The sequence below is a fragment of the Convolutriloba macropyga genome, chromosome 4, assembly GCF_964194025.1.
Source record: "Convolutriloba macropyga chromosome 4, txConMacr16.3, whole genome shotgun sequence".
Lineage (NCBI taxonomy): Eukaryota > Metazoa > Xenacoelomorpha > Acoela > Convolutidae > Convolutriloba > Convolutriloba macropyga.
Window position 1 is genome coordinate 33,800,541 of NC_134471.1, and position 27,348 is coordinate 33,827,888.

The following is a 27,348-nucleotide window of genomic DNA, read 5'->3' on the forward strand; positions in this document are numbered from 1 at the left end:
TATATATATATATATATATATATATATATATATATATATATATATATACATATGTATATACATATATATATATATATATATATATATATATATATATATATATATATATCGCAGTTTTTGCATCTGCAAACTGCAATTGTGCCTACCTTAACACACGCTTTTGAGGTTGCTAAAGTGGTTGAAAGCTTAATAATGTACCATAGAGGGCTTAGATAAGTACAGATGTTTTGCTAAAAGTTGACTAAAGTGATAAAGTAAAATATCCTAAATTGTCAATGAAACAATCATTCTTCATCAAATAAGCTGTGGTTAATTCCGTTCCTTAAGGTAATCAGAGCATTTTCAATGTGTAGGAAAATGCTAGGGATGATTGGAGGGGTCCCCAAAGAATCTCAAGTTTTTTTATATTTTCCGGCGCTAAATTGTACTGTTTATTTTCTCGTTTTTACTATTCAATGAGGGTCGTTTGATTTTATTATTCATTTCACTCATTAAAATAGGTTAGCAAGAAAAAACAGTAATCTTATCGTAGATTATTTCTTAGCGAAAAGTCCGTCCATTGTGTTTAGATGCCAAGATATAGCTGCCAATGAACGCCAGAAAATTGAATTATCTCATTTGAATAACTTTTTTGTCAAATTCACTTTTAGGACTCTCATAATTGTAATAAACACAAAAAAAATTAGTCAGTTCATTTATTATTTATTACAGAAAAAGTTTTCTACTTTAGTTTATCTGTCAACAGAAATTCTTCAATAGACTTGTCACTTAATAGTATCTGATTTAAGCAAAAACGGCTGCATCGTTTTTGCGAGACATAGATACTGATTTTGTGTCCTATTTCTGCAGATTTTATGTATTTCGGTTTCAAGAGTTGTTAAATAAGTTTGGTATAAATTTGGGGTTTTTTGGACAATGAAAACACAAAAACTTTAGAAAAGAAAATCTTTTCATGAAATGTCCTTTTTTAAAATTCAGGAAGAAAAACAATAATAATTAAAAAAGTAATCAATCTTTTATTTCCACATTCTTAATTTGTAAAAATTAATTTGCTTTTAGAAGAATTTCCTTTAAATTTGTCAGACTGTAAATTATTAATAAACAGGAATTAATTTTTCTTTGGATTTGCAAATCCTTGCAAATGTGTGCAAATCTTTGACTGAAGGTAAGATAAAATTTCATAAAACAATCGCTGGGATAACTTCAGTGCTCAGAAAACCCCGACGATGCTTCACACTTTTTGACTTTTTGACGTTTCACAAACTTATTGAACGCATTTTAAGTAAGCAGTTTCACAATTACGCCAAAATTTTGGTTATTCTTGGATACGATTGTTTGAAAATAATATTTGAGGGTTATAATTAAGATGCCTCATATTTAAAGCCTTTTAAAGCTCGATGGATTAGAAATATAGTTGATGAGAAACAAAAGTATATATTGATTCAAGTCTGTTGCTGTAATTGTAATGCTTGTTGACTTCTACAAAAGATTCTGTAAACAACATTTTCAATAATGAAGATGTTTTAATAAAAAAGGATCATATTGAGTTTTTGTTCTCTTTCTTTTTTTACAATTCAAAGAATTTGAATTGTATTGGGGCGCTGTCTTTTTACGACTCGAAGAGGAGTATTGGAGAAGTCCTTTTTTTTTTTTTAATCAATTTTATTGGAGTGATTTTTAAAGCGGGAAGTGAAACGCGTGAAAAAATTTGGAGTGGTTTTTGCGCTGAACAAAATTGAAGAGTGGAGCGAAAAGAGAGTGGTTTTTGTTCATACCGCTGTTTTTGAGAGAGCGATAAATTGATGTGTGAAAAAATTTTCTCTAAGCGAGCGAAATTTTTTTGTTCACATGCGGCTTTTTAAAACCGTTTTTTTGTTATTTTTTGGTTTAGAGGTCTGATTATGATATTGTGTGATGCTTAGGGTTGTTTTAATAGTGATTCGCAAGTTTTTGGTCATTAATAAGATTTTTATGCCATTTTGCTGGTTTTTCAGCTATTTTGCTGAATTTTAGGCGAATTTAAGCAATTTTTTGCGTTTTGTTTTGTTATAATGCTTTGTAATGGCTTTGAATAGACGCATGTTAGTAACTGAGTTTTTAGATACCAAGTGATTACATTCACTTAGGTTGGAAACGATTTTTTTGTTTAGAAAAATGACAATAAACTGAAAAATTTTGAATTATTTTTCTTAATTTTTTGCTGTTTTTCGTTTTTTTTCTAAACTTAGAAAAATTTTTCAGCCTATTCGACTTTCCTATTGTTTTCGAAGTCTTCCAGTACTAATTCACTCCAATTAACGTTTTTTGGGTCTATGTGCTCCCGTGAAATTGAAAAAAAGCTCAATTTTTTCTATGATTTTTTTTTCTCTATGATTTTTTTAAATGCCCTTTGTTCTTCAATTTTTTATAGCATTTGGGGATGCCTATAGTCCAAATTAGTTGTCCTTGATGCATGTTGATGATTTTGATTTCAGTTTTGAATCATTTTGTTAAAGATAATTGAGTAACTTTTATGAAGAGTTTCGCAAATTTTCGGAATTTTTTTTGGAATTTTTGCTGAGTTCTTCTGATTGTCTGCTTTTTGCTAGTTTTTAATGGTCTAGTTTTTGATAGGAGCTTTTCTAGAGGTTTTGTTGAAATATATTTAGTGCACTTTTCAATGACAAATATCACTAACTTTTCTTAAATACTAACTTTTTTTCTATTTTTTTCGTTCTTCGTTTTAACTCATATAAATAAACAATGATTTGGATTGGTGGACACTTGACCAGATGTAGTATTAAAAGTTTTTCGAAATAATGATTTGATTTCAGCATAATGGTATTTGATTCATTATTTTGGCCAATTTTTTTTGTTTTTTTACAGAAAATATTTTTGGTTTTGTTTTTCATTTCCTTTCTTTTACCTACGTTTATTCTACTTGAAATTTTTGTTTGGTTTTTGTCTCAAATAGCAGTGTTTCAACAAAATTAAACTTAACCTATTTTTGCCAAAAGTTTGCCAAAAGTTGTTTTTGCCAAAAGGGTTTTTGCCAAAAGTTGTTTTTAAACTTGCAACTCAATGTAAAATTTTTATCACATGCTTTATCGTCTTTTCTGGTCAGTTATTTTTTCACTGTTCTTTTTCTTTTTTTTTGTTTTAAAGTGACAAGTGTTATTCAGTAGGATAAGCATTATGTTAGTTATTGTGGTCAATCAGTAGAGTAAGTTTTATGTTTGTTAGGGGCGTTCGTTTTTTCCTTCGAGTCGTTTCCGGAATTCTTCCGGCTATGTTTTTTTTTAAGATCTGTTCACACATTTTCATCATTTTTGAAGTCAAATTGAAGTAGTGATTTTGGTCACGCCGAAACAGGAAATGGAGCGAAAAAGCGAGTGGTTTTGCGGCGTGAATTTTTTTCGCTCTAATTTTACAGTAGATTGAGAAAACGGTGTTTGAACAAAAATTCGGTTTCTCGGTAGTGGTTTTTTGTTCACATGCGGCAATTTCACTCAGATTTTTACTGTTTTTTCGATTTTTCGGATCGGATTTTTTTCTAAACGGTTTTCCCAATCCATTCAAATCCATTCTAGGCAAAGTTTTTTGTTTGAATTAAATTTTCATTTCTCGCTAGTGGTTTTTTTTGTTCACATGCGGCATTTTGACATTGATTTTCTGTTTTTTTTTTCTTATTTTTTTTTCTAATTGTTTTCAAAATGGTTTTCTCAATTCACTCATAGTCCATTCTAGGTTTAGTTTTTCTGTTAAGTCAATGAAAAGTCTTTGAATTGTACGTCAGGACTTGTCCTGCTATGTTTTCATATTTTGCGCGCTGTTATTCATTTTTAAAAGCGTCGAAAGAGTTCCACAATTTACGGCAACAACCCTTTCGAATCGCTATTTGGAAGCGCCTTTGCTGTAAGTATGTAAACCTTCTGATACTATTTTTAACATTGATAGCGTACAGTATATAGAAAACAATATCAAAGAAAAAAACACAGAATCTCTGACACTTTAAAGTTATATTACAGATAGTGTTTGCTCTACTCACTAATCATTTAAACTTTAAAAGTCTACCCTAGTCGAAACCCGACGGTTATCTTGCAAGATATCTCGCAAAAAATGGTTAACTTACAAGATCTTGCAAGACGATGGTTATCTCGCAGGATGTTGCAAGATTCTTGTCAGATTAACCTCCGAATTTCAATCTGTAGATAGAGTTTAAATACCATAAAAACTAACTTTATTTAACGTATTTGGACAGTTTGGTATGAAAATTAGCCGCTGTTCAATTTGAAATTTATGTAATCTCATAAAGACCAAAAAATGCCCAAAAAAGACAAAATGTTTTTCTTGAAATACAAGGTCCTTCTCTGTAATCAAAATATTCAGTCACTGCATTTCTTCAGAACCAAATGTCAGTGGTCGAGTTTAATGGCTGTAATAAGATGATTTTGAAAAACTTTTAACGATACTTGAAATATTCTTTCAAAATTATTTACAACTCCAGTTATCCTCTCTTGGAGAAACGATTCTTCTCAGCGATGGTGGTCATGGAGGTGGATTTGTTCTTGAATTTAACCATAACGTAAGCATTTCAAAAACAAGCATTGTAAGTCTTACAAATTGCGTAGGAAAACAATGTAGTTGCAAGTAATGCATCATATTTGGACAAAAATGATTTTAATTAAATTAGGGAAAGCTCTCCTGGATTTCTTTTACATAAGAGGGTCTTCTAAAGTTTGTTTCTAGTTTACTTTATTGTAAAGATGTTTCTATTAGCCTAACTGTTGTGATAAACTTATTAAGTAGTTTAACTTTAGTTAAGACCAAACCGGCAATGACGTCAATGGACAACCACCTGTTCTCCGGTAGATAGATCGCACCCCCGTGATGAAGGCAAGTGCAAGCAAAAGAGGTTGCTCGGAACTGAGTCCGCTAGAAGAAAGATCGATCGAAGAAGACATTCAGAGCACACTTGCACCTCAAATGCCAAATATTATTGCAGGCATTCAAGCAGAAGTTCGGAATTCGGTATCAGCAGCCATCAACGATGCAATTGCCAAGTTGAAAGATGAGTTCGCTCAAAAATTAACTGTGCAAGAAGAAAGATGTAAGTTGAAATCCCTACCCGAAGCCGAGCTGCTGGAAAGTTACAACAGGCGTGATAACATAAACGTTTTTGGAATGCCTGAAGTTATCATGGATGATGGAAAACCTGAACCGTACATGGAGACTATCAAGGAAATTGTTAAATTTGCGAACAAAGTAGAAATTAAAGTGGATGAGCAGGGCAATTCAATTGCACACAGGCTACCAAGTGCACAGAGAGGCAAGCGAACAATAATTTTTCGCGTCAACAGGCGAGTTTCAAAAATTGAGATGCTGAAGAAGAAGAAAAGTTTGGAGAATCTCGTCGGATAGGCCAATGTTAAAATGTTTGAAGATATTAGTCGTCCCCGTTTAGCTTTTCTTAACCTAATGAAGCGCGATAGTCGCATTGCAGTGTTTTGGAGCCGCGAAAGTAAAATATTTTACCAATACACGAAATAAAGATCTTTTCAGAAGATAAAGGGACTATATAAAGGTGGTGATTAACTAGGCTACCAATTGCAAGATGTGAAAAACTGATTTTATTTTCAACGGCATTTCTCCGGCAGAGAACTGCACGGATAAGGAACCTAAATCAGTTGTATCTTCATTTGATAGATCCAATTTACCAATTTCCATACTAACTGTTAATTTTTGTTCTTTAAAAAAACACTTCAGCGATTTGGAAGAACTTGTTCATAGTCTTGAGTCTCCACCTAATGTTATACGTCTCACTGAAACTTGGTTGACTGAAAACGATGATATCGACTCGTTATTAGTTCCAGGCTATAATAATTATGCAATTAAGAATAGGAACACGCTTGGCGGAGTTGTAATGATTCAAATTAAGGATCCAAGATATTTGTTAGAAACACATTCAACAGGTATGGATGAGACATCTTGGGTCTCACTTCAGTACAAAAAATACAGATATAAATTGTCTACTGACTACAGTCTATCAAGAACAAATAAATTTATATTCGTCGAAAAACTGCATAAATTTTTGAATGATTTCACTTCCATAAATTGTCCTACCATTATAACAGGAGATTTTAACATCGACGCTCATGTAAAGAATCAATTACATTCATGTTATCTTTGCACGATATCTGCTAATGATTTTGAGATTTCTAATCTTGAAACAACCAGAGAAACTTCTACCTTCGGAACTTGTCTAGATCATTTTATATATCAAACTTTACTTTGCCAGACCTGAATTTAGTGTGCTAACTCATGAAATCTTTTTAGATCATTATACCATCCTAATGAAGTAGCCAATTAATGTTGATACTGAACAAAACTATTTGCCATTTAGAGACATAAGCTTTATAAAAGATCAAAAAAACGGTCGAATGATTTAACTGACTTAGACTGGAACCTGAGGAATCAATGTTTCTTTTTCGCATCTGATAGTACCAAAGAGTTGTTCAACAAATTCAACTTTTTCCTGGAAATCACTAAAAAGTATACACTTCTTAAATGCTTGGCTGATAAAAAACAGAAAGTACCGAAATGGTTTACAAACACCCTTAAAAATTTGCTCTTCAAAAAAAACAAGGCACATCGATGTATGAAACAAAATCCGCATAACAATAAAGCAGCAAAAAAATTCAAATTGTGACGCGACAAGTTTGGAAAAATTGTTAAAAAGCTTTAAAAAAATTTATGCACAAAAATTCGAATCATGTATTGGAGACTCAAGGCAAACATATAAGTTACTCAATGATATTAAAGAATTAACTCGAAAAAGTTCACAAGTCCCTGCATTGAATACATGCAATGCACGTTGCACTGATCCAAGCAGCGCTAACATTGCTGAGGAAATTAGCACATTCTTAACCAATAATGGTTCGAAGTTAATATATAACATTAAAAACGTTCGTCTAACTACTATGGACGAAGTTTATCACTTAATGTATCTAAAGCCAATAACCTGTGACGAAGTTAGGGAAAATATTGGTAGTCTAGATAATGAATTCTCATCTGGTGATGATGAGATCTCAAATGTCATAGTCAAGTTATCATCCAATGTTACGATTCCATACCTAACCCAGATAATCAATGAATTTTTTGAAGAAAACTTTTTTCCAGATGATCTGAAAAAGGCCAAAGTCAATCCTCTTCACATGGATGGATCAAAACTAGTTGAAAATAACTACAGACCAGCTTCTCTACTATTTGTATGCAGTAAAATTATAGATTGTGCTTTGTTCATTCGCATATACGCTTGAATGGAATATCATAAATTGCTTTCCAATAGGCAATTTGGGTTTCGCACCAAACACAGCACAATTGACGCTCTAGTTGAATTAGTTGAAAACATACGATTGAACAGCCAAAATGTAAAAGCTATCAGTTTCTATCTTGATTTTGAAAAAACTTTTGATACCATTGAGCATGATATCTTATTGAAAAAGATCGAAAATACTGGCGTCAAGAGCCCAGCTCTAATTTGGGTAACAACAAACTTAAAAGAGAGACAACAGCGGTTTATTGAAAATGGAGCTTGTTCCTCGTGGAATTCTATAGTTTGTGGGGTTCCAAAAGGCTCAATTCTGGGTCCGTTAATGTTCCTCAATAATATCAATGATCTGTCATTAGTTTGCAAATCTCTTGATGCTATATTGTTTGCGGATGATGCAAACCTCACCGCAATCAACAAAGACGATAATTCAGAGCAAGAAGATCTGCAAAACATCAATTATTGGTTGATTGCTAATAAGTTAACACTAAATATGGATAAAACAGTACAAACGAATATAAGGAATAAAAATAGTGCTTCCAAATCAGTGTTTAAGTTTGATGGTGTTTTATTGAAATTCATAATCTCTGTAAAATTCTCGGAATCTATGTAGAAAGTAATTTAAGTTTTCAATCACATATAGAAAATATTAAGAAGGACTCTCAAAACAGTGTGGTATTATATGTAAGCTGCGTCAATCTGTACCCCGTAAACAGCTAATTGATTACTATCGAAGCAATGTTAACCCGAAAAATTCAAAACGGTATTTTGGTATATGGCTAATGCAGTTACTCGTCGCTTCTACCTATCTACATTCTGCAGAAAAAAATCAAAATTCATTTACTTCAGGACAAGGTCAGATAGTTCTAGGGACATTTTTATCTATAATAAATTACTTTCCGTTTTCGAGTTCCATGTTAATGAGCTGCTGAAATTTATCTTGAACTCATTGAAAAATATGCATAGCAAAATTTATATAAATTAACTCTTTGAGTATGAGCATATTACCAGAAACAGCAGAAGATCTACCAAAAACTACCTAAAGATACCATACTTTAAAACGCAGTTTGGGCGCTCCTCTATTTTAAATCGTTGTGCAAAGCTATTTAACACACTAAGAAAGAATGAAGTTCTAACATCAAACACTGAAACAGAAAATTGGCAAAATATTGCTGTTTTATCATAAACTTAAAGAAACTATTTGCTAAATAATGAGGAGCTGGTATCCGATATTTTTAAATAGTTTATTCCGTACCCACCCTCAAAACATTTTTTTCTCCCTTTTTCTTTTCCATAAACTATTGTCAAAAATTAATGCTGCACTTACGTCGTAAGTGCCGAGGTCTCAAAAATTGTATTATATTTGCAAAATAACGAAGTCTACACATAGAACATGAAAACCGACAACGACAATCGAATTGCAGAGGGAAAAGAAAGAAGAAAAAAAAGGAAAGGAATGGAGAAGGAGAGGAGAAGACAAAAAATGAAAAAGGAAGAAAAAGGAAAGAAAGAAAAGGGAGAAAAAAACAGAAGGGACGGGGAAGGGGAAAAAATAAAAAAAATCTTTTTGAATTTCTTTGAAAAAAAGTTGCCATGAATCAGCGGCTCTCTCGTTAGGCGTAACACAGCATAGTGTTAGCGTTAGTTGTTAATGAGTAAAATAATAATCGTTTTGAGCTTAAAAACCGCATTTTTTAATTTTTTTTTCTGTTTTCAACATAAAAAAATGAAAAAAATGAAAAAAAAATAATTTTTTCCTTAATTGTCGTTTTCTCTTCTAATCTATTTAACTTTAGCCAGGGCAGATACTAGGTGAGCTTAATAGCCCCGTTTATCTGTCCTCTCCGATATACCTTAGATATGTAAATAATTTTAATTGATATATGTTATGAATTATTTAATGTATTATGTAATTTATTAAATTGTTGATAATTTTTATGATAAAGGAAAAATTTATTCTTTCTTTCTTTCTTTCTTTCTTTTTTTAGTTTACATTATGGTCCCTCATTTAACATAGTAACCAATAAAAGACAGATATAGTTTCAACTCGCTATAACGGGAAAAAACTGCAAAGTGGGTTTAGTCTTTGACAAGCATTTTTTCGAAATCAAATGGGCCTATGGAAGCATTTTTTTTTTGCATTTAGACTACTATATTTATAAGCATCTCTTATATATGGATTTAGTTCTCTCACTTGTGCACATGGCTCACTCAATAAATATTTTTCATTAAAGCCACGGTTATAAAGTTATTTATAATCGTGGCTTTAATGAAAATAGTTATATTTCATTTCAAGCAAAATTCAACTAAATGTTAAGCTTATTCTTGTAGGATCTTAACCAATGTTGGGATAAAAACCGACCTGGAAAAAGTTGAAATTTAATAGAGAGTAGTTTTCATTGTGGCAAAACGTTGTTGTATTTTTCACTAAATTACATTAAAAATGATTTTTCAAAGTTACATAAATTTCCCCGCAAAAAGTTACAGTACATGGTTCGGATATTTAATTAGCAGAAGAAAAGCAATAAGACAAGTGTCTAGCTTGTGAAAAAATTCATTAACGGGTACAACATCAGGTAAAATTCCACGTTGTTGTACAAATTTTCTTAACAGTTTGTCATACGCTTTTTAGTAGCTAGCAAAGCTTCATTGACAGCAACTTAAAAAATTCCTTCTACAATTCTTTCTATGCAGTAAACTGTAGTTGTGATGTTTAGTTGAAACAGAGTTTTGCAAGCGGTATTTTTCTGTTAACAAATAGTTAAAAGCTTTCGCTTTCTTGAAAACATTCGCCGATTCGCTAACAGAAAGGTCCCCTCCTCCCTTTTCAAAAGTTGTATACAATAAAGTCATACGTAAAACAAAACAGCTAATTATTCAACAATTTTTTATCATTTGCTCCCAGTGAAAATATCAAAATTAGTTCGCACACAGAGGGAGACGGAATGTCTCTGGTAGATATTCAACTGGTATGTTTTTTAATGCTCTGTATGTTTTTTTCGCATTCAAAAATAATGAGAAATTTCTAGGTTTGGTTTGATCATTGATAATAGAATTTAAAAATTTTGGTGAGGACTCAGATGCTGTTATATTGTCACCTCTCGCGCAGAAAAGGGAGCCCTAATCGAGAACGGAGGGTTGCATCGAAAAATCGATATTTCATGACTCCTGCAGAGAACGCTTATATTGCGATATGAATGGTTATCCGGCGAGATCATGCAAGATTTCGGACACCAATCCTGCAATGTATAATTCCACTCTTAAAAAATGCAAAAATTTTCAATGACTCTTGCAGAGAATGCTTATCTTGCGATATGAATGGTTATCCGGCGAGATCATGCAAGATTTCGGACACCAATCTTGCGATGTAAAATTCCGCTCTTAAAAAGTCGAAAAATTTGACCAATTCTATATTGATCTATAAGTTTTTTTTTTTTGCAATTTGGAGCGTTGAACACATTCTCTTTAGATAGACAGTTTTGCATGTAAAAAACTCGACAAAACCTACTACTATACCAGAAAAAAACAGTGAGAACCTGAAAATTAAATTGTTGCAGATAGACCAAATAGCCTATTTCACATTTGAACCAGTTTACTTTAATATTAACTTGTAGAACTGCTGCCAAAACATAACATATTCACCGCAGTAAACATTTTTATAAAGCGCAGGTAACAAATTTTAGAATGCACAGCATAGTTTCATTTCCCAACATCTGACAACAAAATTTCACAACTTGATGATGAAAAACATCGGAAACACATGCAATTACGTGTCAAGGCACTTGACCAGATTGAATCTTTCCCTTTACCCATTAATATCCATTAAGCACCCCCGTATCATTAAAAAACTATAACCGGGGGCTCTAGTTTCATGGATTAGAGACGAAAATTCACGTCATTTTGATTTTGGATCTTATAGCAGGTAACTAAATCCCCAAAAGAGTGGCAAAGCAGGGTTACTCACGCCGATTCACCAAGCAATCTGCCGAGTTACAAGAGATCAACTGCTAAAAAAAGAAATAATATTGAATTATTTCATCAAAAATTGACGAATCTCATTCCAGTGATCATTATTCAAAATAGCAGAATTATGATTCCTGATTTATGGCCAAATCACTGTAGAAACAAGCCCTGGCAGTTTTGTTTTAGATTTAAAACGCTAACATACAAACTTAGGAGATGTTCACTCTCACACATATACAAATCCCGAAAATCATGCAAAAACTTTTTCGGCCCCTCGTTTTGCACCTTATTACCGGTATTTGAAAAATTTTGTCCGACTGAGCGCTTTTATTGAAAAGTAATTGTGTACTTCTCAATTTTTCTTTTATTATTAGCATTTAAATTTCCCTGTTTCTCAAGATTTTCAGTCCCGTAGTGCTGTTTAGCAACTTTGAGACGACTTCTTCTGGTATGAAATTATTAACGCTAATAAAGTTATTATAAAGATAAAAATGTTGAGTTTCACTTATATGAATTTAAAGGAATGAGACGAAGGAGGTGATGGGTCGCCACCAGGTACTTCTCTATTCAACTGTCTGATAATAATGATCCTTACAAAACATAGCATTGTCTTCGTAACGTAATGCCAAAAACCTCTCAACATTAGTTAGTTCATTGAGAAATTGGAAAAAAGCCGTCATATACGAAAAGGACGAATTTTTCTATGGATGTTTTTTCTTAGTCTCAACGAGTTGCTGATAACAAAAATTTCGATTGTATAGGTTATTTCATGCTGCGGTATAGTGTGAATATCCGGCTCCGGAGTGATCGCAAGTATGCTAATTTTTTGCCCCATGTACGATTAAAAAAAGTTGCGGTTTTGCCTCCTGTTTTATGCCGAATGATGCGAGTTTGCCCAAAATTCAGTTCCAATGCAGATGTTCGGGTTAAATCAGGTAAAAAAAATAAAAAATACCAGCCTAATTTTTTTTTTCAAAAGTCGAATACTGTTCTGTGGTCCGCAGTCTTATCAGATTCATTAAACATGACGCATTCATCCTCTAAATTGGAGGAGAATAAACTTAACTGATAACAGTCAGATTTATACTCCAAAAAAACTTTTAAAAATATTTTAGAGCACTAAGTTTGTTATATTAGGTCTTGATGAATGTCGGGGAATTATCGTTTTATCCCTTTATCTTTTCATTTCGCTCTTTGACCTTGAGCACATTTGCTTAATTTTTAAATATCATTTCGACATTCCATTGGAATGCGTGAGGTTAGTCAGAGGTCAAACGTGAAAGTCCAAAAATACGAGTTCTCAGCATCTTTGCAGACGCCCAAAAAGAGCAGAGGGCATTATATTCTTCGACTGTGTAAGTCATATCAAATTTTTCTGTTAATAAATTTGTCTTTTGGCCGTCTGGTTTAAAAAAAATGCGAAAACCAGCTATTGTAACTCTTTCCGTGCGACTAAAACTAATCAAAAAGCGCAGAAAAGTCAGCGATATGAGTTTAAATTATAAGATAATAATAATAACCTGCGCGCTTTAGAACACTTGAAACTGTTCCAATCAATGAATTAGATGTTAACAAAATATTAACTCACAGTGCAGCTCTTTGTTCTTACCATATGGTTGATATCCATACATGTAGTTGGACGCCAATGCCACATGGTGATGAACTGAAACAAAAACAAACAATTCAGCCCAGTTTTATAGCAATTTGTACCTCAATTTACCAAATTGGGAATCTAGGAGACAAAATTAGCTTCATTTTATTGTCCTTTAACGGCCTTAAATGGCGCCTTGCTGTCGATTTGCAGTTTCAATTGTTGAGCAGCGAAGAAATTCGTGAATAAAATGTGAGGTAAAATGAAGTTTCTTCGTTCATATATTAATTGCTCTTGTGCTAAAATGGAAAGCGTGAATGAATTTTGTTCCTTCACTCTCAAAGAGACTTCAGCCACAATTTAAGTGCAAAACCTAAATCAGACAGTTTTTGGCGATCTAGTTTGCGTGAGCTCATTTTTAGACAACATTACGGCATTAAAGACCGAATTTCGCAAATGAGCGAACAAAATTTAAAATGATTAATAAAGATGAAGCAACAGTTAAAAATGTTAAAATACCGCCCAAAGAATGCAATCGTATAGCCGACATCAGGATTACAGAAAATAAAAATTGGTCAATAGAAGAAAATGAAGATGCCTTATTAAGGCTTTAAAACCTGTGTAGCCTCCTCAAATTTGTTAAATTGCACTGTTATTGAGCAGGATAATTTGTAAATAGGAAAGCAGCTTTGTGTGGATGCTTAGCTATTAATCGTCTTGTTCTCTGATATTTTACCTTGTAGATTGTAATCATAGCAACGTGCTTCACTTCACCAGTTCAACCAACAGCCCTCGAAATCGCATAATTGCTGTTGAAAGCTGTCATTTTTCAAAATATATTCAAGGTTTTTGTTTTCTAATTTTTGAAGAAAAAAAAGCAAAAAGATCTTAAACGCCTTTTAAATTGAACATGCTTCAACTTAAATAATAATGAGTTGAATACTTAAATTGAACAAATGCCTGTCATTGTGAATAACATTCACAAAACATCATATCAATCGTTCAAATTGTCCGTTAGAGTATTTACTTTGAGGAATTCAATTATCAATATTTCATGTCAAGGTAGTCCGGAGGACGCTTAGATTTATGAACAAAAAGATGACAAAAATTGTTCCCGTGTTTCATCAATGATGCAGTAATGAGCTTGATGCTAGAGCGATGCAACTGATTGAAAATAAGTTTAGTGAAAACAAAAGCTTTACTTAGAACTCTATAGTTATCATGGCATCGCCTTAGATCAGTAAGGTTAGATCAGCAAAGCCAGAATTATCAGTATTTTTTTCGAAAGATTATTTGTTGGATCTTATGTTGTTGAGAAACTCAGATAATGGATCATTTTTAAATGGTGTCCCGCTTTTTCACGCCTATTTATTTAACCCCCTATCATTTAACCCCGATTTATTCACCCCTCTATCATTTAACCCCTCTATCATTAAACCCCACTATCATTTCATCCCGATTCTAATCTTTTGTAAAATAAGGACTATTTAATTAGCAATATAATCATTTGGCCATGCCTTGCGGTCCATGGCCATCCTTAGCGGCCCGTGGGACTTGATATGAAACTATCACAACCGAACATGGGATTAAGTTATCTACTTAATTATGACAAAGTATGCCTATAATGTCGACTTCTAATTATCGGATGAAATAATAGAGGGGTGAATTGATATAGGGGTTAAATGATAGAGGGGTTAAAAGATACGGGGTTAAAATATGCGGGGTTAAATGAATCGGGGTGAAAAGAAGTAGAGCCAATTTAAATGATTACTGCAACAACAGGCGCAAAACATGTAGAACACATATGAACCAGAAACTATATCGTTAAAGTTTTTTTAGTTTCATAAATTTTTCAACCGCAAGGCTATATAAAGCAACCTATAACTCATGTTGTCTCACTGGCATTTGAAAAGTACCGAATTATATCAGAGCTAGTTCAATAAAACCTTAAAATGAATTACGGTGCCATCTGATAATAAAAGTTTTCAGTCTGCGGAAATGTCAATATAGCAAAAATGCAGAAGCAGTTGTTTTCACAGCAATGCGGGTACCCACGCTATGCATTTCAAGAGATTTTTCAATATGATGTGTACATTTTGCCCAAAATGTTGCCCAATAAAAGGAGACAGATCATTTTAAAATTGCATAAGTGTCATACCAAGTGATCAGGGATTCAAAATAGGAATCAAGATTTTACAATACAGAAAGATGGAGTGAGGAAAGAAGAAGGAAGAAAAGTGATGGAAACGGCGAGATGAATTTTGTGAGGAAAACAAAAGGAAATTGTCGGAAAAGATGCCTTTGTAACTGAAAAATGTTAGATATAAAAACCTCCTAAACCGCTTTAGCGTTTTGAATAAAATGATTGTCTTGTAAAAATCATAATCTTAAGGATTCTCAATTTGCAAGAGAAGTCACGTAAGTTGTCTAAAGAACAAAACAACAAAAAAAACTTCTTTGGTAGCGACTTTTTTGTCACGTTAAGTCAAAGAAAATAAATATTGCGTTAGCTGATTTAGGTCGTGTGACAAAACGTTTTCCGACAAGCTAGTGGATCTTTTAGCGAAATGTAGGTATGAGCTATCTATTGAAATCATTGTTACAATCATTACAATCAAATTTGATGCGTAATTGTATATATTACTGCTGCAAAGAAATAAGCTAAGCCTTAATTCCTGCTGCTCGAGCAAAATTGCTAAGCATTTAGCAGCCGCATCTGCAGCGCGCAGAGTTGAAAAATTATTCTATTACAAATCCAGTCTGCATAAAGTTTGATCAGTTGATTCACTGTGTTAACATAAGCTAAGAAAATAGCACTGCAGGACTGCATCTAGCATAATTTTGTATGTAGCTTTACTACAATTTGCTACGTTTTCATTCAATTTTTTTGCTATCCTATCAGCTAAATAGCCCGATGGCGTTCGCCGATAACAACTGAACGTCAATAATTTTTCAAAAAACGCTCATATAACTTTTTAAAACTCTTGTAGAAAACCTAATTGTTTTTGCCTTGAATTGCATAGCAAAAAAAATAAACAACATAATTTAAAAAGTTATTGTTTTCAAAACGGACAATTGTTTTTAATCTTAATATAGTAATTAAGCTTAACTGCGGTGTTAGCAAAGGTTTACCTTGTTTAGAAAATGCATTGGTGTGGTCTCATAAAAATCGCAAAACCGTTGCATTGTGGAAAATTGATGGTAAAGTGGTTCAATTGTTTCGTGAAATAAAATTTGCCATTTTAAAACATTAACATTCAAGCATAGTTTAGTTCTACTGTAATTTTTTCAATTTGAAATAAGATGCCAAACAATTATTTTGGATTATTTTCTATATTTTTATAGGTTACACCTCCAACCATTCATCATTTACATGAGTTTTTTTGAAGAGTTTTTTAAACATCAATAATCGTGTACAGATTGCCACAAGTATACCTGCTTTTAGAAAAAACAGGAGTTTATGTAATGATTGCGTGGCTCTACTTGAAGTCACTAACATCTGGATTCCAAAGCGGATTAAGATATTGAGTCAAAATGGCAAAGTGACTTCTGCAGAGTCACGTAACCATGCTCAAAACAGGAAACAAGCACGTTTTAACATGATGAAACTCAATGGAAGTCAATTACTGGCTAAGCAAAGTTTTCTGGCATTTTAACTTCTGGCAATGCAGACTTTCAGCATTTTAAAATGTGCTCGTGAGTGTGTTACTTTCACTTTTGGTCGTTGAAGGAAAATTGTCATTCTTTAATGCAGAGCACAGTCTGCAAATCATGAGTTGTGCTAACAATTTCCATCAGTGCCAAACCTGGTTGCGTTTTTAGACTGAACAATTAGTATTTTAATACCCTTTTTCTATCCACACGGGTGTAGCGACCATCAGCTGCTATGAAAACCTAACATAATTTCCAAACTACTGGCTCTGTGATGTAAATGCTAACAGTCAAGAGCGTGCCTAGAGACAGTTAGTTCGAGTCTTGTTAGGTTTTAAAATTTTTGCCATTTGCTGCTGTCGGTACAGTGACGGGTATTAGACAATAAAAATGAATCCAATTTATTTTGTGTTCCCATCTTTGGGCTAAATTTGATTAAGGTAATCGATATTCTCTCAGAACTACCTCTCAATGGGTCCTCGTTTCATTTCATCTCAAGATTTTGTAATAAATGAAATAGTTATTACATCTCCGCTAACTTTTAGGTGCCGCGAGATAACAGTGAGGGAACTTCAAAAGATCAAAGCACTTTTGTAAAATAGAAATCCATATCATAATCAACTCATGTGAAATAATTTTAATGCAAAATATTAATAAAGATACAAAATAAATGTTATAGAGAGTAATACGATTGGGTTAGATTTGATTGCCGGGCAACTATTTTTAGCTGGGCAATTGTTTCACAAGTCATAATACACGCAAAGATCATCTATAACGTGGCAAGTAGCTTATTGTTGTTTTCTGCAAAAGCGTTTCAAATAGACTAAATCATGATTTCTGAATGGATCTTAGAGCAATAGCGACGGTTATATTGCAAGATTCTTAGAATATTCTAAAAAATTATACCAGATTCATTCGAGATTTTCTCGATATGTTGCGAGATATCTTGAAAAAATTCTAATGAGCAATATAAATTCCCAGGGAAAAAATTGTCACAGATCAAATTGAAAAAAAAAAAAACACTTCTACCGATCAATTTGAAAAAAAAAACACAAGTCTACCGAAAAACAGCAAAAACCACAACAATTAAAATTTCAGGTAACGATCAGTTATGTGCATTGGAGAAAACTACTTGTACGGTTTGAACCAGAAAAAATGCCGTCTTTTTTCGGCTGACAAAAGTGAAAACTCCTTAGCATATTCTAGAAAGATGAATGTAGTACAATTTGAAAAACACGCACACCGACAAACAACACACACGCACACACACACACACACACACACACACACACACACACACACACACGCCACACTTATAAAAATACACAACAATACAAACACCACCACCACCAGGAGAAAATTCAAAAAAAATTTTGTAACTGATGTTCACTTAAAATGGCTTATAAATTAACTGAAGGCAAAGAGAGGTTATCAGGTTATTGAAAAAGCGAAAGTTATAACTGATTGCCGACTGCAAACACAAAACCTCAAAAAAACTTTTCTGAGTGCATCCCACCAGAAACATTCTTAGTTCGGCAAACAAATTAGATTGCGATAAAGAGAAAGGTTTGACGGAGTTCCCTTATAAAAAGGAAAACGTATGTGGTGTTTTACCCCCTCATGTTTGCATTATTTATAGTTAATGCTCTACGGAATCATTTTCTTAAGGATAGAACATTAGAATAATAATTTCATAATATTAAAGTATCAAAAACTGAAAAGCTTAAGGACTTTACGAATGCTCGAACACTTTTTTTACTTCAATTAAGCATTTATATAGATTTCCTCAATTCTAATTATCAATTCACAATTGGGTAATAAAAACAGCCGTCCAAAGCAGGAGAAATTTGAAATTTACATCAAGACGTCTCGTGCGCGACTGTGGGTAGCAGAGAAAGGCCAGCATACGTCTGAGGTTTGTCAAACAATTTTTTCTATGTTGGGAGAGGGAAAATTCTTTGACTATCAGTTGCGCGAACCTCAAAAACAATCATTTTTTCCGGAGCAAGCCTGAGAACGATCTTCTGTAATACGAAAAACGAGAAAATCAGAGACCTCATTTTGATATATTTCTAGCACAAAAAAAAACGCCCATTGCCAGTTACTTTGAAACACAAAACGGCTATCCCAAAAACTTTTGTTCAAAAATTTAAATATGCCACACTGATGAAATCTATAACAACGAGTTCGACTCAGGATTTTTTTGAAAATTTTTCTCCATTAAAAAATCCAAACAACAAGTTGCCGAAACTCAGAGCTGATGATTACCTGAAGTATTGTCTATTTGTCAACAAACTTATTTCAAGTTACTTTCATTTAAGATGTCCTTTATATTGACGAAAACTTTCAGTTCTGTATAAATTATATATAAACAATAACAAAAATTTCTCCGCAATGCATACGTGACAAACAGAAAAAAAATTGGAAAAAAGTGTTCTACTTTTTTGTAACTGAAATGCTGACTATTTTATGTATCAAACAGTTCATTTTAGTTTATTCATAATTTGTTTATTCAAATCAAACATTTTTCTTCGTTTTTTTCTCAAATGAGGGACTGTTGATAAAATTTTCTAATTACAATCAGTTCGCTGTTTTCTAGTCAAAGAGAAGCTTTTATAAAGTAGAGGGCATAGTATTGGCGAGAAATTGGTCAGTATTAATCTCTGAAGTGAGACAATTTGAAAAAGGAACGTTTTTTTGCGTTCAATATTCGAGGGATTGCGTTTCCTGTTGTTATAATTTTTGAGTGGCCATTGAAAAATCAATTTTGGTTTACGACTGTTACTTTAAAACTGTAAAAGGAGGCAGTTGCAAGTAATGTTGTAAAAAAGCTTGAAGACTTACCTTTCTACTTTCTCAGAAACATATCTTATTTCAAAACTATATTTCTGATAATTAAATTATAGTGGTAATTTCTTCGTAATTTTATGCATTTTTGTTTAGTCAAAAGTGATATCAACCAAAACCAAAAACGGAAATAGCTTTATTGGCCATTAGAATAATCAAATATACGATTAAAAAGATATATAATTGAAAAGGAGATTTTCTCCTTCCTCTCAATAAATTATGTGTTTTGTTGTTCGTGTTCCAGGTGTCTCCAAAAAAAAACTAATTTTCCAAATCATTCATTGTTTAAATTCCCCAGGGCATGTGGTTTTCAAGTTAAACAAAATTTCCCACAGTATTGTAAAGTTAAGATAAAATTTCTTAAAGAAAAGGATCTTCCTCTGTCACAATTCAAAACTAAAATTTACTACTATGTTTTTCCCTTGAGTTAAATAATCTGTGATATAGAAGCCTTAATTTTCAAACAAAACAGTTGGTCCAATTTGCCATAGAAAAAAATAAAAAAGTGAAAGAAATCTGTTTTTTGTGTTTTTTCTCGTTCTTTCGAAAATATGTGTTGTATAGATTTTTTGCACTTCAGAAGTAGAAGAGTAACTCATTACAATACTCATTTCAACCAGATTATTTGAGTTTAAGGCAATATATAGTTCTCATGCTGTATTTAAAAATTCAACGAGAAACAAAGAATTCAAATGTTTTGCTCTTTTTTTTTTACAAAACATAACCTTGTTTTTTTGCCGATTCCAAAGTTTCATAAAGTCTTTTGAACCGAAAATTAAAATACTAAAATAGTTAATAAGAGCTGCAGAAATATCCCGTGAAAATTATAAAATAAAATCCTCCCTCTGATAATCTCAATACTCTTCCTTTTATCCTATTCCTGTTCTCTTTCCATTTTTAACAGCGGCCTTTTTCAACATGAGATAAAATTGTTAGAGTTTTTAAATACAAATCAAAAGTATCCTCAAAGTGCTATAAAATGGTGCTTCTCCTTTTTCTCTACGATGCGTTAACAAAAAGTGAAAATGCTGGAACAATAATTATACTAAATTATACATAATTACAAGTATTTTATGAACTGAAGTTGTACTGATTATATACATGCTGTTTGATGTTGGTTTTGCTTTGAATAGAACCACTTTTACCGTTTAGATATGGAGAATTGAACTAAACTAAGTTAGGGCACGAATAGGGCAACTTGCATGTGAAATATCTGACTGCTTTAATTTTGGGTTAAACTTGCAGGCTTTGTTACTAGCAATACAGAATCTTGATAGACTTTTTATTTCAATTTATCAAGATTGCTACAAGATCAAGACCCTGCATATTCTGGGGGTGAAGTCATTAATGTAGTTTTTGTTAGTATTTTGGCCTCTTTGGGTATTTTTGCTATTTTTCGAATAATGTTATTGTCGAAGGCAATCCCTGAATGATAGAAAGTTATAGTCTGATAGTCCGAATTACAGTCTGTGTAAAGTCTGAAGTTGTTCTGAGAGAATCTCTGGCAGATATTATATCAGTCTCTGGATCAATATCTGCGAGAGAATCTCTTGCAGATATTATATCAGTCTCTAGATCAATAACAATTGGGAATCTAGAACGGAATCTGGTTTTATGTTAGATTAGACTGATCCAACTTTCTTGAGGAAATTTGTTCACTCTGCAGTTTCTGAGGTTGAAAACTTTTAAGGACTTCTCATTCAATCTTGCAGTCGGGTCACGCCTCAGCCTCCAACTTCAGAAGGAAAATCAAACATTAAATGCTACTGAATCATTCTGACTTAAACTCTGATTAAGTGCTGAACCTTGAAGAGAAATTTAAGGTTCGCAAATTAATTGCTTTTCGTCCTAAGAAAATTCCTAAAACTTTTAATATGTTTTTGTTCTGCGGCTGTCATTACTATTTTTTACTAGTCCTCATCGTGTTTCTGTTATCATCTACATAAATAACAAAAATTGCGATTGTATTGGTGCATTGGAAAAAACGACCTCGAAAACCAATAAAAACGTCACACAAACTCGACCTTCTTTTTTCTCCTTTTTAAAGCTTTACACGAGCATACGTTTTTGTAATTTCCAAGGCATATAGTAGAGAAAAAACTGGGAAATTTATACTGTAAAAACGCGGAAAAAAGAACACAGGCGATGAAAGAATGCTTGTTTATCAAATGAACGTTTTGGTGAATGAATATACTACAAAACGTCTTCTAACAGGTTTCTGTTCACACACGGTTAGTTTTAATAAAGGTTTGAGAGATTTGCACCGTTGCAGTCGTCTTTATGTTTACAGGTAATCGTGACACTTTGCTGGCATTGATTAAACACCGACCAGGTGTTGCTCATAGGGGCCTCTTTTGTACTCGAGCATGAACAGATTCCAAGCGACAATTCCAAATTGTGTCTGATGATTATCGAAGCGGATCTTTTCCTCCGTGGATTAAGTGAATATTTTGACACTTTCCACAGAAATTGGTTTGAAGATCCAACAAAACGAACAAACGTTTGAATTTTACCGGTCTCAACCCCAAAAAAACGATACTTCAGTTTTCTTGATTTCTTTTGTTCCGAAAATATCTTCATTAAATAGGTATTGAAATCCTTGGACATTGGCCGCGATCGCTGAGTACTATTAAAGCAGCTGTTTATTTTCCATGTTTTTTTACTACAAAACAAGATACTTCAGTAGAGTCTATGAAAAATTTCGCATTACAATTGCAAACTTCTAATTTAAAAAACTAAGCTCAGCCAATGAGCATTTATAGATGTGGAGCTAGAAAACATCACAATTTTTGTTCGTAAAAAATGTTTTTTTTTCAAAAATAATTTTCACCTGTAGATAACGGTACAACGATCAACAGGAAATGAGTTCACTGGTGGATTTAACCTTTCCAGGCTCCTCGTGAAAACTATAACTTTCTAACATTGGCTATAATTAAAGTTGATCATTCAATTTGTGAAACTAAAAGCATTAATGAGAATTTTCGGTAAAATTTAATGGAAGATTATCATACACCTCAGCCGAAGCATCAACATTAATCCACTCGTAAAAACAAGAGATTAGAGTGAAAGGCCATTTTACACTAGAAGAAATGAGGAGAAAAAGCGTAAGGGCGGAAAACTCTTATTGCACGTTTTATTTCACCATTATTATAATTGTTCCCACATTTTTTTGAAAAAAATGGTGGAACTTTATACTAGCCCCACATTCTCTTTGTTCAGACAATGTTTAAAATTTTTTGAGAGCATCTCAGGCTAACATATTGTGTATCAATTGAAACTCTCTGCATCTAAAAGTTCACTACGAATAAATTTAATTTGCCTTTTTGGAAAAAATGTTTCATCATTTTCTACCGACGTTTTCGCCAATTTAGCCTAATTTTGATCAGATTTAAATAAACTTTTGGTGAAAATTCAATCATTTACGACAACTATCGGTTTTTTGATGGTATCATTCAAAAATAAATTTTTAATATCATTTTTGATACCTCCATATAGCACAGAAAAATTTTAAAAATGCGTTTTTGAAAAGAGAATTTGTGACAAACTTTCAGACAATTCTTAGACATTTTTACGAATTTTTCAGCCATCAGTCACCTGTGTAAACCTAACTTTTTATCCAATATCTGGTTCATTTTTAAACTTTGTTTAAGTTTTGATAAACAGGGAGAAATTAAAATGGAAAAATAAAAATATAGAAGTTTTTTATCGAATCTGAAAAACTGTAAAACTATTTCTATATTTTAAGGTTCCGCAGAGTTTTTCTATTATATTTCAGATTGTTTGAAGCTGCCGAAATGTCTTTACCAATTCAGTGTTGCCACATTTAGTGTTGAAAAAAAAGAACAATTAGCTCTTATCAATTTATATCACAATTTTTAACGCTATTTTGTCACAAAATAGTCTCAAATGCAATTTGATGCATTATATTTTTTATCATAATATTTTAGCATTTTTGAGAATTTTAATTGACTTGGAATAAGTGAGACGCCATCTGTTTGGAAAAGCCGAATCAATTTTTCAAATTTTTGACCGCTGCTACGCTCTTTATAGTGTTTTTCTGTTGAGTCTATTTTAACATGTTGTCTGGGTGCGTCATCAGGCTTCTCAGCTCAATCAATGTATTAACATAACACGATTTTTGATTACTTTGAAACCTCAGTTTTCAAAGAGTTTTTTTAATCTTTCGCTCACAATTGTGAAGCCACCTCCTATATAGTGATAGGTTTCACTGGCTTTTTATGGAAAAATAGACCAGCTGAAATTCTGATATCAGTAGATAGCTGATGGTTTTCATGACTTTGAAAACAATCGTTTTCCAAAACTGAAAATATAAAGTTTTTAAATTCGCAAGTTTGTTCTTTTTATTTTTCTTTTTGGTACCTAATCTCGTTAGTTACAGGTCAAATATGACTTTATGGGTGTCAAGGGAAGTTGTCAAAACGGATTGATGTCCCAAAATCTATTTTTTTAAAGAATGCGTCATGACCTTACTGACTTCGACACCGGTTTTTCACAAAAAAAGTAAATAAATTGATTTTTGTCATGTCTGACGTTCTTTTTGTAGACGCAAGAATTATTCTGGATAATTGCAGGTCTCAGAGAACTCCTCCCTCTGAGTGAAGAAACGACTATATTTAAAAATTTCATTTTGTATTTAATGTTTTTCATGACATTGTATATAATTTTGTTTCGAAAAAAAATCAAAATATTTACATACTTTTGCCCTTTTCTCTTTTTTGTCTACTTGTTACCTAGTCTCAATAATAAATGGCCATTTACTACATTATCGCTGTTTGAAGAAGGCGCAAACAAATATATTTTGAGGGCCAAAATATGGCTTGACGGTTTTGACAGCGTTTTCTGGCAAGTTTGAATTGAATTTTTGTTTGTTGTTTTTTTGTTGTTCTTTTTAGCCGCACAAAAAATTGAATAAGGACAGGTCTCAAAGCCCTTCTATAGAAAAATTGGTAATCGTAAATTTTTGTGATTTTTTACTTGATTTCTAATGGTTTTAATTACTTTGAAGCTAATTGTTTTAGAAAAATAAGTGAATTTTTTACCTTTGCTGTTTTTGTTCTTTTTTTGTCTGATTGTTACCAAACCTTTTTATGGACTGGTCCATTTATTTTGCGGTGATTTATAAGTTATTTTGTTTAGTTTGAGGTTCATCTGACGGTATGTTGACTTTGTTATTAAATTTTGATTTTTAAAACGGACAAAAAATTTTTGAAGTAATTAATGTTTGTTGTTGTTGTTTTTTGATTTTGCTGTTCGTCTTGACTCACTTTCTCAATATTGGCATATCACAGCAATTTAATGCTTCAATTTTTACACCACTGAGTTATTTGCTTTGGAGGCTATCTTATCGTTCATACACAATTTTTTTGAAAAATACTTGGGCTTTTTTGGGTTTTTTGGGATTCCCAAAAATTAATTTTTGGGTTTTCTATCTGTTCCTCATTTGGTAGACAATTATCCCAAAATTGTGGATACGCAGGGTCGGAACCTTATGTGCCATCGCACATTGCTGAGCCGCCTTGTTTCTTTTTGAACTCACATTGTTTCCAGAAAATCATGGCTGTCAATATGATAGCGTAAAATTTTTCAATATTATACCATCACCCCGTTAATGTTTTCTAAAAAAACTGGATTTATTGTGAACATGATGGCAACAAATAGAAAATATCGACAACGTCGGAGGCATAGATTTAATAGTCTGCGCCACATTTGAAAATTCACAAACACTGCCCTTTTGTTCGATTTGTCGTTCTCTTATTATTACCAATAGATTTGCATTTTTTCAAAATAAAGTGTCGTTTAGAAAAATATAACATGTATTAAAAGAAATTGATCAATTTTTGCGCCTAGTTTCCCCCTGCTAAACCGGTTTGCTACAAAAATAATTCAGGAAAGTTCTAATGATATTAATAAATGTACTGATTAAACTATTAATCGCAAGAACTTACTGCTTATTTTGCTATGAAATAGTTTATCCGGGCATAAAACATTTTGACATTATTTTCATGCAACACATTTTCAGCTGATCATTTTTTAATTATTCACAGCGATTGTTTTTTGAGTGCGACGTTTTTTAAAACACTTCTTACACTTTTTACAATAAATTCTTCGACTCCGGTCAGATCGATTGATTTTTTCTAAACAGACACATTTCATTGTGTATAGCCACGACAATAGAAAATTTCATCGCATTTTATTCTTTTCTTCACACTTTTGACTGATTTTTATTGCCATACAAAATCGATGCGACGAGAAACAATAAAATTCACGGCGAAAATTTGAACAGCTTGTGTTTGTTTACCTTTGCAAAATTCAATTGTTTTTGATTGGAGAGGATGGCATTGAATTCACGTTGAGACCAACTGTTTTCCGACCCTCAATAAAATGTAAATAAATCGTTGAAACTTTCAATGGGTGGCTTTGGTAAATTTCACGCTTTTATTTTTATATTTTAATAATTTATTCACTCACTTTCAAGGATTCAGTTTTTCACAACAGAGATTCAATTTTATTACACGTTTCCGTTTGAGGAAAAGCTGATTTTTGTGGAGATTTTCGCGGCTTTTGAGGAAAGTGAAGCTAAAATTGGCGTTTTTATCAAAACGCGACTGCGTTAATTATTCATATTTTGGGCGATTCGCTTTTTGTTTATTAACGCCAACTAAAACACAAAAGAATTTTAAATGAACTTCAGCCAAGAACTTGTGAAATATTTTGGATTCACTTTAATAAAAATTTTAAGTTGAAAACAATTTCTGTACAAACTATTCAAGCACAACAAATTTGCTATCACAAGAACCCAAAAAATGTTTTTTCCGTAAAACACAAAAACTAAATTAAAAAGAAAGCGACTTTTCCTACCTTAAAGTGCCGAAAAATGTTTACGGCGGCACAAAATTGGCGAGCAATGTTCAAATTTCCCTTAATCAATTTTCGAAACATCAGTTTAGTCACGAAGTCAAAAGTTCTCACAAGGACAAAACGAGAAAAAAAATTCGAGACTTGCATAGCTAATTTCTAAAACTAATATGATAGACACTATATTAGGAAGATATTTTCTAATAGCATGCAAATTTAATGCTAAGCCATCTTAATTGAATGAATGCTGAATAGTTGCAATACAATTAAACAAAATATTAAAAACAAAATAAAACATTGAAAAGCGGTAATTATCGAAAAGGCTATGCATGGTTTTAACATGTATCAAGAAAACACATATAATGCAAAAGACAAAAATGGATCAGGACCGCCTCTTCATTAAGTTCGCAATGAAACATTATTCTTGCTGAACAAACAGTGAATTAATATTCAATATCTTTTTGTCTTTGCATTAATAATGAGCACATTGATTTATGCATTAATAATGATCATATCGTTTTCGATCAATAAAACCAACCGAATTTGTTGACGCAAAAATATCTAGATTCTCTAAGAACTGGAAAAACATACAATTCAAATATGATACACTTTTTATTTCATCAAGATTATGTTAAGCTAAGTAAGTATCATAAATTTCTAATATTTATTCAAATAAAGTTTGAACATTGAAAAATTTCGCTAAGAAAAAGTTTTGATATGAAAAAAATTTGATGCGCATGTGATATGGAGAGCGTTACATCATAACTGCTTCCCATTATTCACAATTAACCGCTAAATTTTTAATCAACAGTTATGCAAAAATTGTTCTTTCATTCCTAGATACGAGGAAATGGCGTATAAATTGTTGTACAAGATACTAGCTATTCTTCTACAATGATTTGACGTAGGCGGCGTTTTGACCTTATAGTAAAAGAGTAAAAATCAAAAGTTTGAACTAACTTTTTCTGAGCCAGAGAAATTTTTTTTTTTTTTTATTCTAGCGGTGCGTTCAGTGAATGACTTTTCGACTTTGAAAAAGTTTTTGAGAGATTAGCGCAGATAGATAACAGTTTTTAGACGTTTTCGTCCACTTGGTCCATTTTTTTATTGT

General features: G+C 32.4%; 2 protein-coding genes across 4 annotated transcripts in view; both read right to left on the reverse strand.

The window, feature by feature from the left end:
* LOC142337630 (uncharacterized) overlaps positions 1-27,348 on the reverse strand; it is a 448,376-nt gene that overhangs the window by 339,544 nt on the left and 81,484 nt on the right. The gene's annotated exons all lie outside the window — the stretch shown is intronic.
* LOC142338401 (uncharacterized) overlaps positions 1-27,348 on the reverse strand; it is a 68,810-nt gene that overhangs the window by 15,068 nt on the left and 26,394 nt on the right. For both annotated transcript variants that reach the window (XM_075388160.1, XM_075388159.1), the window contains one exon: positions 12,882-12,935. In XM_075388160.1, coding sequence (XP_075244275.1) covers positions 12,882-12,935 — 54 coding nt within the window. The remainder of the gene's footprint in view (positions 1-12,881; positions 12,936-27,348) is intronic.